At 37.9% G+C, this 18,120-nt stretch overlaps 1 protein-coding gene across 1 annotated transcript in view; it reads right to left on the bottom strand.

The window, feature by feature from the left end:
• Positions 1-206: 206 nt before the first annotated feature.
• The window catches only part of LOC138855233 (uncharacterized), a 32,170-nt gene continuing 14,256 nt past the window's right edge, over positions 207-18,120 (bottom strand). Inside the window, exons 2-3 of the mRNA XM_070103528.1 lie at positions 1,762-1,947; positions 207-619 (exon numbers count right to left, since the gene is read on the bottom strand). Of these exons, the coding sequence (XP_069959629.1) occupies positions 417-619; positions 1,762-1,947 (389 nt within the window). The 3' untranslated portion in view covers positions 207-416. The remainder of the gene's footprint in view (positions 620-1,761; positions 1,948-18,120) is intronic.

Here is an 18,120-nt window from a genome sequence, read left to right on the forward strand (position 1 = left end):
ATGACAGCAGAGAGAAGAGAGGAGCTTACGACGATGTTTTAGTCCGACTTGGACCATTTACAAAGTCACACTGTGACTTTGTAAATGGTCCAAGTCGGACCAGAACGTCGTTGTAACTCCTCTCTTCTATGTGCAGGTTGTTTGTGTATTGTTCCGGTCACGGTATTGTGCCTTTTTTGTTATAAATATTCACTTTGTGGAATCACTACTGGATCAGGGAAAGATAATGAACCATTTGTATCACAGCAACAAAGTCACAATTTAGCAATTATTCACTTAATTTATAGTACAAATCTGATGTAGTATAATTAGGTTATGTTGCAGTTCATCGATGTTGCAACTGAACGATGGAACAATTTAGTTAGGATAGCATTCAACGGCGGTACGAAGTAGTGGATTGACGGTCTCGAGGGTCCTCACTGTCCTGTAATATTCAAGTGACAGAGGAAGGAGTAGGTAGTAGAGCAGGCGATGTCATCGAGTAAGGGCAGACTGGGCGACTGTTGTCTCATTCTGGCGCACACTCCAGGGGGATCATTTGGTGCCCATGAAATCCACTGAGCACTTGTCACATTGCTTCCGTCCAGCCATTTCCGAGCGATGACACCCACCCACACGTCTGCATGGAAGAACAACAGATTATTTAGTCGTAAATGGGATGGTGGATACAGACACTTACTTACGGTTCAGGGCGTTTATGACAAGAAACGTTTTTCCTCTAGTGGTGAGAAAGCCAATCACGGCGAAACGTTCCCTTAATTAAATATGAAGTGTACATGTCTGTCTTTATCCACTCAGATTTAGTAGAATGAGTCTTTTTTTTTCTTTATAAAAATCAAATTTACAGGCTAAGAGTTGTTATTCCACCTCAGTTATTTCATATCCCAGCCTATCCGAGGTATACTGGCACCCCCAGGATGCCACCCACAACTGTCCATTAACACCCACGTACCTACTTACTGCTAGGTGAACAGAGACAGCAGGTGTAAGAAAACACACCCAGTGTTTCTACTCTTACCGGGGATCAAACCACGGACACAATGTGTGAGCCGAGTACGCTACCAACCGAGCTACGGGATACCTATAAAGACTGTTTCTCTTCTCTACACACTGATTCAGAAAAACTAATAATTTTAAATAATTTTTAGGGTTAAAATACCCACTGGTATCACCGACTCTGCCAGTACCTTGAGTATCTTGGAAAATACATCAGCCTAGTGTATGAATGACTAGGTGTAGTAAACGAGACATAGGTACAATAATTTCAAACTCTACTTATGTGTCTTTTTGCACATCTTATCAGTATCCTCATACCGTGTGCAACAAGAATAGTGATCAGAAGTACCTGTCAAGAATGGGTCGGAGGTACCTGCCTAGCGTGGGTCAGAGGAACCTGTCTAACATGGGTCAGAGGTACCTGCCTAGCATGGGTCAGAGAGTGGCAATGCTCCTCTGTTCTTATAATTCTTATAATCTGATGTTCTAAACCCATATTTTGCTAGGTGACTGTGAGAGGGACGGGGGATAGGACTAAGTAAATATATTCGATATATATTTGGTATATTTTGTGTTCCTCATCCTAGCACAATGAGATATAAGGTTTTTCTTCTCTGTTCCAGATATACTTCAGTGTTTGATAAAAAGTTGCAAACCATGATCAGCCCCGTGAACAGCATACACACACACACACACACACACACACACACACACACACACACACACACACACACACTGACATAAAATTAAACTCAGTCTAATTACCACTGGACGAGAGTGGGAAGATGTAGTGCTGTAGAGCATTAAAGTTCCCAGCATCACTAGCATCATAAAGATCTGCTCCGAATCTCATGCAGTAGCTCCTTGCGACAGTCCAGGCTACACTTGTTGTATTGAGGTAGATGCAGCCCAAGTTTGTGTCCATACTGAAGGGTTTACTGCATGGCTCAACTGTTGTCAACACCAATTTAAGTGTATATGCATATGTATGTATGTATATATATATATATATATATATATATATATATATATATATATATATATATATATATATATATATATATATATATATATATATATATATATACATATACATATGTATACATATATTTGGTAGGGTATGTAAAAGAAAAAAATTAAAAGTGAATACAGGAAAGAGTAAGGTTATGAGGATAACAAAAATATTAGGTGATGAAAGATTGGATATCAGATTGGAGGGAGAGAGTATGGAGGAGTTGAATGTATTCAGATATTTGGGAGTGGACGTGTCAGCGGATGGGTCTATGAAGGATGAGGTGAATCATAGAATTGATGAGGGGAAAAAGGTGAGCGGTGCACTTAGGAGTCTGTGGAGACAAAGAACTTTGTCCTTGGAGGCAAAGAGGGGAATGTATGAGAGTATAGTTTTACCAACGCTCTTATATGGGTGTGAAGCATGGGTGATGAATGTTGCAGCGAGGAGAAGGCTGGAGGCAGTGGAGATGTCGTGTCTGAGGGCAATGTGTGGTGTGAATATAATGCAGAGAATTCGTAGTTTGGAAGTTAGGAGGAGGTGCGAGAGTACCAAAACTGTTGTCCAGAGGGCTGAGGAAGGGTTGTTGAGGTGGTTCGGACATGTGGAGAGAATGGAGCGAAACAGAATGACTTCAAGAGTGTATCAGTCTGTAGTGGAAGGAAGGTGGGGTAGGGGTCGGCCTAGGAAAGGTTGGAGGGAGGGGGTAAAGGAGGTTTTGTGTGCTAGGGGCTTGGACTTCCAGCAGGCATGCGTGAGCGTGTTTAATAGGAGTGAATGGAGACAAATGGTTTTTAATACTTGACGTGCTGTTGGAGTGTGAGCAAAGTAACAGTTATGAAGGGGTTCAGGGAAACCGGCAGGCCGGACTTGAGTCCTGGAGATGGGAAGTACAGTGCCTGCACTCTGAAGGAGGGGTGTTAATGTTGCAGTTTAAAAACTGTAGTGTAAAGCACCCTTCTGGCAAGACAGTGATGGAGTGAATGATGGTGAAAGTTTTTCTTTTTCGGGCCATCCTGCCTTGGTGGGAATCGGACAGTGTGTTAATAAAAAAAATATACATACAAGCATATGCAATAAGATTATACAATAAGATTACAGTAAACAGGTGGCATCACAATATGCAGAACAGCCACTGTAAAAAAATAATGAAATTCCAAGCGCTTTCGTGACTTCTCACATTGTCAAGGGACTATAAAAATAAAAGGTTAACAGGAAGGCACATAAGAACGGGACTACACCTCGCTACCACCCCACAACAACACCTGACTTTTTATGATGATGTAGGTAACTAGTCAGTGATCCCTGAACCACGGCTTAATTATTAATTACAAATGAATCCAGTTTATATAAACCAAAGGAAATATTCATATTATTTTCAAAACTACTTTTTATGAAACAAGATTCAATTACATTCCTGTCGACCATGAACTTGCTTGATACTACTTTCTCAAACTTTTGTAAATCAATTGGATGGTTAAAATCTCTCACATGAATAAATAGAGCATTGGAATCTTGTCTACTTCTAATACTATATTTAAGTTGTTTTAACCTTAGTTCAAGACTTTTACCAGTTTGACCTTAATAAACTTTATCACATATTTGACAAGGAATCTTATAAAGACATCCGTCAACATTTTGGGGGGATTTTTTTGTATGAAAAGTTTTTTGAGTCTGTCAAGATTTTTAAATAAATGGCGAGGGAGAGCCAACATATTTTTAGTTGAATAAGGCTGGTTGTCCCTTTTTGGATTGTAAAATGTATTTCTAGCAATTTAAGGGAATTATCAGTTAAGTTTCTCGGGTATTTCAGATCATTAGCTATTTCATAAATTTTGGATATTTCTTCATCTATGAACTCTGGACTACAAATACGTAAAGCTCTCAAAAACATTGACGAGAAACCCGACAGTTTAACTCTATCTTGATGTGAAGAATAATAGTGGACATAGAACAGATATTTATTGCTTTTCTGCAAATTTAAAATTTAAAATCATTGTTACCGTTAATAATACATCTAGGAAAGGGAATGAGTTATTTTCTTCGAACTCAACAGTAAAATTTATAGAATAGCTAAGCTATGTAATTTGACAAGAAAATGGTTTAAATCTAAATTCTTGGGCAAAAACACAAAATATCATCAAGATATCTGTTCCATTTAGCTCTATTAGAAAGGACTGGGTTCAGTAACCTTGTTCAAAAAATTCCATGTATAAATTACAAAGAACAGGTGAAAGAGGATTTCCCATTGCCATACCAAACTTATGAGTGTAAAACTCGCCATTAGATACAAATTTTGCATCAACAAGTTTAATTAGAGTAGGAACCGGCAATGGTAAATCGTAATTAACAAGTTCTTCAGATAAGAAACTTAATAAATCATCAACTGGATTTTTTGTAAACAAAGAAGTAACATCAAAACTAAGCATGTTAGCATAATTTAAGGAGCTTTATTTATCCACTAAATCTGTGTTATCTTTAGCATTAAAGTTAGAAATTTTACCAACAATAGGGCTCAAAATATCAACAAGCCATTTAAATAATTTATAAGAAACTGATCCTATGGAGCTAATAATTAGTCTAACTGGATTACCTGGTTTGTGAGATTTTATTTATCCGTACATGTAGGGTAAAGATGGATTAGTGGAAGTAAATTTTTTAATTCATCTTTGCCTTTCAGTAGACATTTTATTGTTTTATTGAAATTACTGTTAACAGTTTCTATGGTTTAGAATAAGTTTCCGTGTCATCAAGGAGAGTATTTATTTTATAGTTCCTTGATAATGTGAGAAATCACGAAAACGCTTGGAATTTCACTATATATATGTATATATATATATATATATATATGTATATATATATATATGTGTATATATGTATATATATATATAATGTGTATATATGTATATATATATATATGTGTATATATGTATATATATATATATGTGTATATATGTATATATATATATATGTGTATATATGTATAAGTAGTCAAAAAAGCGGCTGGGGGGTCCCTTCCGGAAAAAGGCATGCGGCTGGGAGGTCCCTTCCGGTTTAGGCCTTCCACTGGGCGGTGTATCCGGTCTAGGACCAGCAGCTGGAGGGTCACCTTTTCACACCTAGGTGTTACTTCCGGTTTTGACCTTGACCTCGCCCTCGAGACTACCTCACCCTTACCCCCCCCCAACCAGTACCCCCGCCCACGACCCCCCCCCCTTCGCGACCCCGCCGTCGCGCCGCGCCCGCGCGCCCGCCCGCCCACGCGCCCGTCCGCGCGCCCCGCCCGCGCGCCTTCTGCTGCGCCTTCTGCAGCGTCGTCCAGATCGACCCCGCGCCTCGAATTTTTTTTCTTATGATCTCCTTGGATCAAGGTTTTTGGATTCCCCCCCCTACGGGGTTTCGAATTTTTTTTGAATTTCATTTTCTTGTGCTCTCCATCTCCTCGGATCAAGTTTTTAAGGTTCCCCCTCTCACTTTCACCCCCATCCCAAAATTTCTCGATATTACCATGACTCCATCTCCTCGGATCAAGGTTTTTGGATTCCCCCCTATGGGGTTTTCGAAATTCTCCATCTCCTCAGATCAAATTTTTTGAGTACCCCTCCTTTCACCCCAAATTTTCCCGACAATACCATGACTCCATCTCCTCGGATCCCCCTCCCACTTTCACCCCCCAACCCCAAAAATTTGGATCCCCCCTATGGGGTTTTCGAAATTCTCCATCTCCTTGGATCAAATTTTTGGATTCCCCCCTATGGGGTTTTCGAAATTCTCCATCTCCTTGGATCAAGTTTTTGGGTACCCCTCCTTTCACCCCCCATCCCCAAAAAATTTCTCAATATCAAAGTCTCCACTTCCTCGGATCACCCTCCCACTTTCACCCCCCAACCCCAAAAATTTCTCGACAATACCATGACTCCATCTCCTCGGATCAAGTTTTTCTCGAAATCAAAGTCTCCATCTCCTTGGATCAAATTTTTGGATTACCCCTCTCACTTTCACTCCCACCCCAAAATTTCTCGATAATACCAAGACTCCATCTCCTTGGATCAAGGTTTTTGGATTCCCCCCTCTGGGGGTAAGCATTCAAATGAACTCCTCCTATGGGGCATGCTTACTACAGGTCTAATGAAGGGTGTTTACTCGGCGGTCAGTGACGTCAGTATTCCTCTCATTAAGTTAAATGAACTAAAAAGGACCACGCGCACACAGGTTGAATCTTGTCTACCCTTTTACCCACCCTCCCAAACCCTCACACTCCAACCAACACCTCACAATTTTCACTCATAACCCCCCAATTTTTCTCGTTTTAACCCTTTTAGTTCATTAAAGTTAATAAGGGGACACATGCATCAGAAAGTCACCACATCGCTTACATCCACTTTCGTTAAATTCACTACTCACAATTTTACATATTACGAAGTTAAATACGCACTTTTACTTTGAACATCTTCAAAACACTCTCATAAATCATTTGAATACTCACAAAAAATACCTTTATACATTTCCAAACAACACTGAAATACTCCAAAAACATCATTCGAACACCCCCAAATCACCTCTGAATACTCCCAGAACACCTTTATAAGTACTCTTGCACATCATTTGAACACCTTCATAAGTACTCTCATAATCATTTGTACACCTTCAAAAAACACAATTTGAGTACTCCCAATTACACCACCGAATACTACTAAAACACCGCTGAATTCAATCAAAACACCCTTCAACACCTTCAAAACACCTTTGAACACCTTCAAAACACCTTTGACACCTTCAAAAGACTCTTGAACACCTTCAAAAAACACCTTCGAACATTTCCAATCAACACTGAAACACTTCCAAAAACACAATTTGAGTACTCCCAATTACACCACTGAATTCTACTAAAACACCGCTGAATTCAATCAAAACACCCTTCAACACCTTCAAAACCCCTTTGAACACACTCAAAACACCTTTGAATAACCTCAAAACACCTTTGAACACCTTCAAAACACTCTCATAATCATTTGAACACACTCAAAACACCTTTGAATAACCTCAAATCACCTTTGAACACCTTCAAAACACCCTTGAACACCTTCAAAAAAAACAACATTTGAACACACTCAAAACACCTTTGAACATTTCCAAACAACACTGAAACACTTCCAAAAACACCATTTGAGTACTCCCAATTACACCACTGAATACTACTAAAACACCGCTGAATTCAATCAAAACACCCTTGATCACCTTCGAAAAACATTTGAACACACTCAAAACACCTTTGAATAACCTCAAAACACCTTTGAACACCTTCAAAACACCCTTGAACACCCTTGATCACCTTCAAAAAAACAACATTTGAACACACTCAAAACACCTTTGAACACCTTTGAACATTTCCAAACAACACTGAAACACTTCCAAAAACACCATTTGAGTACTCCCAAATACACCACTGAATACTAAAACACCACTGAATACACTCAAAACACCACCAAAATCACCATAAACTAAGATCAACACCCACATCCCACAACACCCACAACCCACAACACCCACAATTTTTTTCTCGTTTTATCTAATTTCATCAGAAAAAGTCCCAACAACAACCCACTTATAACATTTTTTTCGGTATCTCTAGTTCGACAACAACACCCACAACACCCACATCCCACAACACCCATGAACATTTCCAAAAACACTATTTGAGTACTCCCAATTACACCACTGATTACTACTAAAACACCGCTGAATTCAATCAAAACACCCTTCAACACCTTCAAACACCCTTGAACACCTTCAAAACACTCTTGAACACTTTCAAAAACACCTTTGAACATTTCCAATCAACACTGAAACACTTCCAAAAAACACCATTTGAGTACTCCCAATTACACCACTGATTACTACTAAAACACCGCTGAATTCAATCAAAACACCCTTCAACACCTTCAAACACCCTTGAACACACTCAAAACACCCTTCAACACCTTCAAAACACCTTTGATCACCTTCAAAAACACATTTGAATACATTCAAAACACTCTCATAATCATTTGAACACACTCAAAACACCTTTGAACACCTTCAAAACACCCTTGAACACCCTTGATCACCTTCAAAAAAACAACATTTGAACACACTCAAAACACCTTTGAACACCTTTGAACATTTCCAAACAACACTGAAACACTTCCAAAAACACCATTTGAGTACTCCCAAATACACCACTGAATACTAAAACACCACTGAATACACTCAAAACACCACCAAAATCACCATAAACTAAGATCAACACCCACATCCCACAACACCCACAACCCACAACACCCACAATTTTTTTCTCGTTTTATCTAATTTCATCAGAAAAAGTCCCAACAACAACCCACTTATAACATTTTTTTCGGTATCTCTAGTTCGACAACAACACCCACAACACCCACATCCCACAACACCCATGAACATTTCCAAAAACACTATTTGAGTACTCCCAATTACACCACTGATTACTACTAAAACACCGCTGAATTCAATCAAAACAGCCTTCAACACCTTCAAACACCCTTGAACACCTTCAAAACACTCTTGAACACTTTCAAAAACACCTTTGAACATTTCCAATCAACACTGAAACACTTCCAAAAACACAATTTGAGTACTCCCAATTACACCACTGATTACTACTAAAACACCGCTGAATTCAATCAAAACACCCTTCAACACCTTCAAACACCCTTGAACACACTCAAAACACCCTTCAACACCTTCAAAACACCTTTGATCACCTTCAAAAACACCTTTGAATACATTCAAAACACTCTCATAATCATTTGAACACACTCAAAACACCTTTGAACACCTTCAAAACACCCTTGAACACCCTTGATCACCTTCAAAAAAACAACATTTGAACACACTCAAAACACCTTTGAACACTTCCAAAAAAACACAATTTGAGTACTCCCAATTACACCACTGAATACTACTAAAACACCGCTGATTTCAATCAAATCACCCTTCAACACCTTCAAAACACCTTTGAACACCTTCAAAGCACTCTTGAACACCCTCAAAAACACCTTTTGAATAACCTCAAAACACCTTTGAACACCTTCAAAACACCCTTGAACACCTTCAAAACACCCTTGATCACCTTCAAAAAACATTTGAACACACTCAAAACACCTTTGAACACCTTTGAACATTTCCAATCAACACATCATTTGAACACCTTCCAAACACCTTTGAACACCTTCAAAACACTCTCATAATCATTTGAACACACTCAAAACACCTTTGAATACTCACATAAACACCCTTGAACACCTTCAAAACACCCTTGAACACCTTCAAAACACCCTTGAACACCTTCAAAAAACATTTGAACACACTCAAAACACCTTTGAACACCTTTGAACATTTCCAATCAACACATCATTTGAACACCTTCCAAACACCTTTGAACACCTTCAAAACACTCTCATAATCATTTGAACACACTCAAAACACCTTTGAATACTCACATAAACACCCTTGAACACCTTCAAAACACCCTTGAACACCTTCAAAACACCCTTGAACACCTTCAAAAAACATTTGAACACACTCAAAAGTACTCTTGCACATCATTTGTACACCTTCAAAACACCCTTGAACACCTTCAAAACACCTTTGAATAACCTCAAAACACCTTCATAAGTACTCTCATAATCATTTGTACACCTTCAAAAAACACCTTTGAATACTCACATAAACACCCTTGAACACCTTCAAAAAACAACATTTGAACACACTCAAATCACCTTTGAACACCTTTGAACATCACCAAAACACTCTCATAAATCATTTGAATACTCACATAAACACCGCTGAATTCAATCAAAACACCCTTCAACACCTTCAAACACCCTTGAACACACTCAAAACACCTTTGAACACCTTTGAACATTTCCAAACAACACTGAAACACTTCCAAAAACACCATTTGAGTACTCCCAAATACACCACTGAATACTAAAACACCACTGAATACACTCAAAACACCACCAAAATCACCATAAACTTAGATCAACACCCACATCCCACAACACCCACAACCCACAACACCCACAATTTTTTCTCGTTTTATCTAATTTCATTAGAAAGTCACAACACCCACACCTCCCATTTTTTTCTCGTTTTAACCCTTTTAGTTCATTAAAGTTAATAAGGGGGCACACTACATCAGAAAAAGTCACAAAAACAACCCACTTATATCGTCTTTTCGGTATCTCTAGTTCGACAACAACACCCACATCCCACAACACCCACATCCCACATCCCACACACACACACACACACACACATACACACACATCCCTAACCTAGCCTAACCTAACCTAACTTATCCTAACCTAACCTAACCTAACCTAACCTAACCTAACCTAACTTATCCTAACCTAGCCTAACCTAACCTAACCTAACCTTACCTAACTTATCCTAACCTAACCTAGCCTAACCTAACCTAACTTAACCTAACCTAACCTAACCTAACCGAACCTACCCTAACCTAACCTTACCTTACATAACCTAACCTAGCCTAACCTAACCTAACCTAACTTAACCTAACCCAACCTAACCTAACCTAGCCTAGCCTAACCTAACTTAACCTAACCTAACCTAACCTAACCTACCCTAACCTAACCTAACCTAACCTATCTTAACCTTACCTAACCTAACCTAGCCGAACCTATCCTAACCTAACCTAAAATATATTGGAACACCCCCAAAACACTATTTGAGTACTCCAGAATTACTTTGAACGACTCCATTTTTGGATATTTCCAAATTAGTTTTGAAAACTTTATCGTAAAATCGAACATTATTTTCTTGTTGGTAAACACACTCAATGGTAGAAATATTTACTCGATTTCCGAATAGAAGCACTATCCTCGCTCTGAGAGACTCATTGTGGGTCACCCCAACACATGGCGTAATGCGGTTCACACCCAAGGTAGAACATAACACCTGCGTCAACTCAGGACAGACAGGCGCCATGAAATGCGGGTAACATCCAAGGTAGAAAATCATCTCTTTCCAGACCAACTGTCTATCCTAACCTAACCTAACCTAACCTAACCTAATTCCTAACCTAACCTAACCTCACCTAACCGAACCTAACCTAACTCCATCAATCACCTCTATCCTAACCTAACCTAACCTAACCCAACCTAACTCCATCAAACACCTCTATCCTAACCTAACCTAACCTATCCTAACCTAACCTAACTCCATCAAACACCTCGAATACTACCTAACTTAACCTAACCTAACCTTACCTAACCTACCGAACCTAACCTAACCTAACCTAACCTATCCTAACCTGTCCTAACCTAACCTAACCTATCCTAACCTAACCTAACCTAACCTAACCTAACTTATCCTAAGCTAACCTAACCTAACTTATCCTAACATAACCTAACCTAACCTAACCTAACCTAAAATAACGAACCTAACCTAACTTATCCTAATCTAATCTAACCTATCCTAACTTATCCTAACCTAACCTAACTTATCCTAACCTAACCTAACCTAAAATAACCTAACCTAACTTATCCTAACCTACTCACTTTACTTGAACACCCTTCAAAGTAGCTTGAATATTTAAATAATAGTATTTCAAAATATCATTTTGACATTTCAAATAATATTTGACAGTTTGCCTGTTTTCACAGCCATTTCGCTAGTTTAGCACTATCTCCCTCAAATCTCTCAGATTTTGCATAATAAAATTGTCTTCATACACTTAGTGACATGAAACACATTATTTGGTTTACATGGAATTGCTTGAACAGATTCTTTCTTTCTCAGCTTAATGTCATTTTAAACACCTTCAAAACAATATCAAACACTTGAATACTCAAAATACTAGCTACAATAAACAACATTTAATATTTTCAGCATCACTGAAACAATACCAGAAACTAAAAGCTTAACATCAATATTTAACATCTTCTTATAGAAACTCAGTCATTATACCAAGCAATTTCGCTTGCATGAAAAAACATGAACATTACTTGCACAGCGACACACACCCGAAAATATAAGCCTTGTTACGCAACACAATTGTCACTTCACTCAAAATACGCTAATATCAGCAGAAAATACCATTTTAGCAAACATTTTGCTGGCTGGCCACACTGTGCCTCATACTTGACAACATAGATACTACTACACACAACACATGATGTTCACTCTGACTGACGAAGTCAGTACAAAACACATCTGTGTTACTGGTATCACATCAATTCTCTTAAAGCCACTGTTGTGCTCACAGCCTAAGAACACAAGATGACACAGATTTAATATCAAGATCACAGAAAATAATATTATTTATGTTTTGAGCCACACAAAATATTTATCATTGGTTTCCATATCAGTTTGGCCAAGTCACCTATCACTTCAATTATTAAGAGTCACAGCCTAAGATTACATATTCGCTATGATCATTGAAAATAAATATTTCATATTAAAATAGCTACATTAAAATATATTAATAATACTTTCACTAACATTTATAATATAAAACATGTTAATTATAACAGCACATTATCACAAAATACAGACATTATATTAAGGCATAATTGTAATGACACATGAAGATATATTATCAGTACCTACATACTACTTCATTCAGCACATACAATTTAAAATCTTCTTATTCTGTATATCTCTCAGAGTTAATTTAACCCGACGGATCCACCACGACGTGGTTTTATAGCAGGTGCTGAGCAGATGGTTCTCTGGCTCATGTCGTGATGGATCCGTCGGGGTTAAAACAGCTCTAGGAGATATACGGAATAAGGAAGTTTTAAGGGTGATGTGTATGTCTTAGTTGGAGGTGAATGTCTTAGATTTGGTGTGTATGTCTCATGTCTTAAATTTGCAATTGAAATGTATAATATGTGGGTGTCTGTGTATTATTTTTTTTGTGATAGTGATATGTTATAGTGCTCATGTTATGTTATAGATGTTGGTGGAAGTGTTGTGGTATTTTTGTGTATGGCTTATTTTTGTGCGAATGTTTAAAAAATAAGTGTTTTCAGTGATCATAGTAGTTTTGAGATGCATGATCTTAGATTTTTTGGTGATTAGTGTTGATAGATGACGGTAAACATGATATGGAATTGGTGATCGTGATTTTTGTGTGAATAATTATAAAAATGTGTGTTTTCTGTGATCTTGATGTTGGGGATCATAAAATCTGGTAATCGTCTTGGATATAGTGTTCTTAGATAATGTAGGGTACAACAGGTTGAAACAAGGAGGGGTTAGGTGTGATGTTACCAACCACCAAGTAACACAATGGGAGTGTGACGTCACTGGAGGTGAGCTCGTCGGTCCTGTGAGGTGAGACATCGTGTGTTGGTGGTAGTGAGGTGAGTGCGCTTAGATATTGTCAAATATGATTTTTTTTTTTTTTTGTGTGTGTGTGTGAAATGTTTATAAAAATGATTGTTTTCTGTGATATTGGTGATTTTGAGGTAAGTGAACATGGGTGATTGTAGTTGGTGATTGTCTTATATTATGTGTGTGTACAAGATATGTTTTCAGTTGATGGTGATCATGTACTAAGTGTTTGCGTATTAGGTTTGTGTTCATGTTTTTTTTTTTTTTCATGCGCCAAATGGGGAGGGAGTTCTTGGTTATAGTGATTTGAGGGGATTTCTATAAAAAGGATGTTAGATGGTGATGTTAAACTTAGTTTCTGGTGATTTTGACGGTGATTGGTAGTATTCAGTGGTGATTTGGTAGTAATCAGTAGTGTTTTTTGGGAGTATTCGGAGGTGTTTGATGGTGTTTTTTTTGAAGGTGTTCAAATGACGTGCAGAGCATTTTTTGAAGAAGATCAGTGGTGTTCAGAGTTGGTTCAAAGTTAGTCAGTGTGTTAGATATGGTAATGACTCATGTCATAAGTGTATGAGTTAGTTTTTTTTGTGCTAATGTTGTAAAGTCTGGAGAATGAGGGGGGAGTTTGGGGGGATGAGATGTAATTTAATGAAATGTGTAAGTGTAGATAAATTAGAGCTGTCAAATCTTATTTGGGAGTAATCAAAATGATATTTTGGAAGTGCTTCAGTGTTGTTTGGAAATGTTCAAAAGTGTTTATGTGAGTACTCAAATGCTTTATGAGAGTGTTCGAAGTAATCTTGGGGTTGTTCTGTAGTGAGATGATAAAGGTTGTGGATGAGAGATATTGAGAAAAGGGGGTCTCAAATGATTTATGAGAGTGTTTTGGTGATGTTCAAAGGTGTTCAAAGGTGATTTGAGTGTGTTCAAATGTTGTTTTTTGAAGGTGTTCAAGGGTGTTTATGTGAGTATTCAAAGGTGTTTTTTGAAGGTGTACAAATGATTATGAGAGTACTTATGAAGGTGTTTTGAGGTTATTCAAAGGTGTTTTGAAGGTGTTCAAGGGTGTTTTGAAGGTGTACAAATGATGTGCAAGAGTACTTTTGAGTGTGTTCAAATGTTTTTTGAAGGTGTTCAAGGGTGTTTTGAAGGTGTTCAAGGGTGTTTTGAAGGTGTTCAAGGGTGTTTATGTGAGTATTCAAAGGTGTTTTGAGTGTGTTCAAATGATTATGAGAGTGTTTTGAAGGTGTTCAAAGGTGTTTGGAAGGTGTTCAAATGATGTGTTGATTGGAAATGTTCAAAGGTGTTCAAAGGTGTTTTGAGTGTGTTCAAATGTTTTTTGAAGGTGTTCAAGGGTGTTTTGAAGGTGTTCAAGGGTGTTTTGAAGGTGTTCAAGGGTGTTTATGTGAGTATTCAAAGGTGTTTTGAGTGTGTTCAAATGATTATGAGAGTGTTTTGAAGGTGTTCAAAGGTGTTTGGAAGGTGTTCAAATGATGTGTTGATTGGAAATGTTCAAAGGTGTTCAAAGGTGTTTTGAGTGTGTTCAAATGTTTTTTGAAGGTGATCAAGGGTGTTTTGAAGGTGTTCAAGGGTGTTTTGAAGGTGTTCAAAGGTGTTTTGAGGTTATTCAAAAGGTGTTTTTGAGGGTGTTCAAGAGTGCTTTGAAGGTGTTCAAAGGTGTTTTGAAGGTGTTGAAGGGTGATTTGATTGAAATCAGCGGTGTTTTAGTAGTATTCAGTGGTGTAATTGGGAGTACTCAAATTGTGTTTTTTTGGAAGTGTTCAAAGGTGTTTTGAGTGTGTTCAAATGTTGTTTTTTTGAAGGTGATCAAGGGTGTTCAAGGGTGTTTTGAAGGTGTTCAAAGGTGTTTTGAGTGTGTTCAAATGATTATGAGAGTGTTTTGAATGTATTCAAAGGTGTTTTTGAAGGTGATCAAAGGTGTTTTGAAGGTGTTGAAGGGTGTTTTGAGTGTGTTCAAGGGTGTTTGAAGGTGTTGAAGGGTGTTTTGATTGAATTCAGCGGTGTTTTAGTAGTAATCAGTGGTGTAATTGGGAGTACTCAAATTGTGTTTTTTGGAAGTGTTTCAGTGTTGATTGGAAATGTTCAAAGGTGTTTTTGAAAGTGTTCAAGAGTGTTTTGAAGGTGTTCAAGGGTGTTTGAAGGTGTTGAAGGGTGTTTTGATTGAATTCAGCGGTGTTTTAGTAGTAATCAGTGGTGTAATTGGGAGTACTCAAATAGTGTTTTTGGAAATGTTCATGGGTGTTGTGGGATGTGGGTGTTGTGGGTGTTGTTGTCGAACTAGAGATACCGAAAAAAATGTTATAAGTGGGTTGTTGTTGGGACTTTTTCTGATGAAATTAGATAAAACGAGAAAAAAATTGTGGGTGTTGTGGGTTGTGGGTGTTGTGGGATGTGGGTGTTGATCTTAGTTTATGGTGATTTTGGTGGTGTTTTGAGTGTATTCAGTGGTGTTTTAGTATTCAGTGGTGTATTTGGGAGTACTCAAATGGTGTTTTTGGAAGTGTTTCAGTGTTGTTTGGAAATGTTCAAAGGTGTTCAAAGGTGTTTTGAGTGTGTTCAAATGTTGTTTTTTTGAAGGTGATCAAGGGTGTTCAAGGGTGTTTTGAAGGTGTTCAAAGGTGTTTTGAGTGTGTTCAAATGATTATGAGAGTGTTTTGAATGTATTCAAAGGTGTTTTTGAAGGTGATCAAAGGTGTTTTGAAGGTGTTGAAGGGTGTTTTGAGTGTGTTCAAGGGTGTTTGAAGGTGTTGAAGGGTGTTTTGATTGAATTCAGCGGTGTTTTAGTAGTAATCAGTGGTGTAATTGGGAGTACTCAAATTGTGTTTTTTGGAAGTGTTTCAGTGTTGATTGGAAATGTTCAAAGGTGTTTTTGAAAGTGTTCAAGAGTGTTTTGAAGGTGTTCAAGGGTGTTTGAAGGTGTTGAAGGGTGTTTTGATTGAATTCAGCGGTGTTTTAGTAGTAATCAGTGGTGTAATTGGGAGTACTCAAATAGTGTTTTTGGAAATGTTCATGGGTGTTGTGGGATGTGGGTGTTGTGGGTGTTGTTGTCGAACTAGAGATACCGAAAAAAATGTTATAAGTGGGTTGTTGTTGGGACTTTTTCTGATGAAATTAGATAAAACGAGAAAAAAATTGTGGGTGTTGTGGGTTGTGGGTGTTGTGGGATGTGGGTGTTGATCTTAGTTTATGGTGATTTTGGTGGTGTTTTGAGTGTATTCAGTGGTGTTTTAGTATTCAGTGGTGTATTTGGGAGTACTCAAATGGTGTTTTTGGAAGTGTTTCAGTGTTGTTTGGAAATGTTCAAAGGTGTTCAAAGGTGTTTTGAGTGTGTTCAAATGTTGTTTTTTTGAAGGTGATCAAGGGTGTTCAAGGGTGTTTTGAAGGTGTTCAAAGGTGTTTTGAGGTTATTCAAAGGTGTTTTGAGTGTGTTCAAATGTTTTTCGAAGGTGATCAAGGGTGTTTTGATTGAATTCAGCGGTGTTTTAGTAGTATTCAGTGGTGTAATTGGGAGTACTCAAATGGTGTTTTTGGAAGTGTTTCAGTGTTGTTTGGAAATGTTCAAAGGTGTTTTGAGTGTGTTCAAATGTTGTTTTTTTTGAAGGTGTTCAAGGGTGTTTTGAAGGTGTTCAAAGGTGATTTGAGGTTATTCAAAGGTGTTTTGAGTGTGTTCAAATGATTATGAGAGTGTTTTGAAGGTGTTCAAAGGTGTTTTGAGGTTATTCAAAGGTGTTTTGAGTGTGTTCAAAGGGGTTTTGAAGGTGTTGAAGGGTGTTTTGATTGAATTCAGCGGTGTTTTAGTAGAATTCAGTGGTGTAATTGGGAGTACTCAAATTGTGTTTTTGGAAGTGTTTCAGTGTTGATTGGAAATGTTCGAAGGTGTTTTTTGAAGGTGTTCAAGAGTCTTTTGAAGGTGTCAAAGGTGTTTTGAAGGTGTTCAAAGGTGTTTTGAAGGTGTTGAAGGGTGTTTTGATTGAATTCAGCGGTGTTTTAGTAGTATTCGGTGGTGTAATTGGGAGTACTCAAATTGTGTTTTTTGAAGGTGTACAAATGATTATGAGAGTACTTATGAAGGTGTTCACAAATGATGTGCAAGAGTACTTATAAAGGTGTTCTGGGAGTATTCAGAGGTGATTTGGGGGTGTTCGAATGATGTTTTTGGAGTATTTCAGTGTTGTTTGGAAATGTATAAAGGTATTTTTTGTGAGTATTCAAATGATTTATGAGAGTGTTTTGAAGATGTTCAAAGTAAAAGTGCGTATTTAACTTCGTAATATGTAAAATTGTGAGTAGTGAATTTAACGAAAGTGGATGTAAGCGATGTGGTGACTTTCTGATGCATGTGTCCCCTTATTAACTTTAATGAACTAAAGGGTTAAAACGAGAAAAATTGGGGGGTTATGAGTGAAAATTGTGAGGTGTTGGTTGGAGTGTGAGGGTTTGGGAGGGTGGGTAAAAGGGTAGACAAGATTCAACCTGTGTGCGCGTGGTCCTTTTTAGTTCATTTAACTTAATGAGAGGAATACTGACGTCACTGACCGCCGAGTAAACACCCTTCATTAGACCTGTAGTAAGCATGCCCCATAGGAGGAGTTCATTTGAATGCTTACCCCCAGAGGGGGGAATCCAAAAACCTTGATCCAAGGAGATGGAGTCTTGGTATTATCGAGAAATTTTGGGGTGGGAGTGAAAGTGAGAGGGGTAATCCAAAAATT

This window comes from Cherax quadricarinatus, chromosome 85 (assembly GCF_038502225.1).
Source record: "Cherax quadricarinatus isolate ZL_2023a chromosome 85, ASM3850222v1, whole genome shotgun sequence".
Classification (NCBI taxonomy): Eukaryota; Metazoa; Arthropoda; class Malacostraca; order Decapoda; family Parastacidae; genus Cherax; species Cherax quadricarinatus.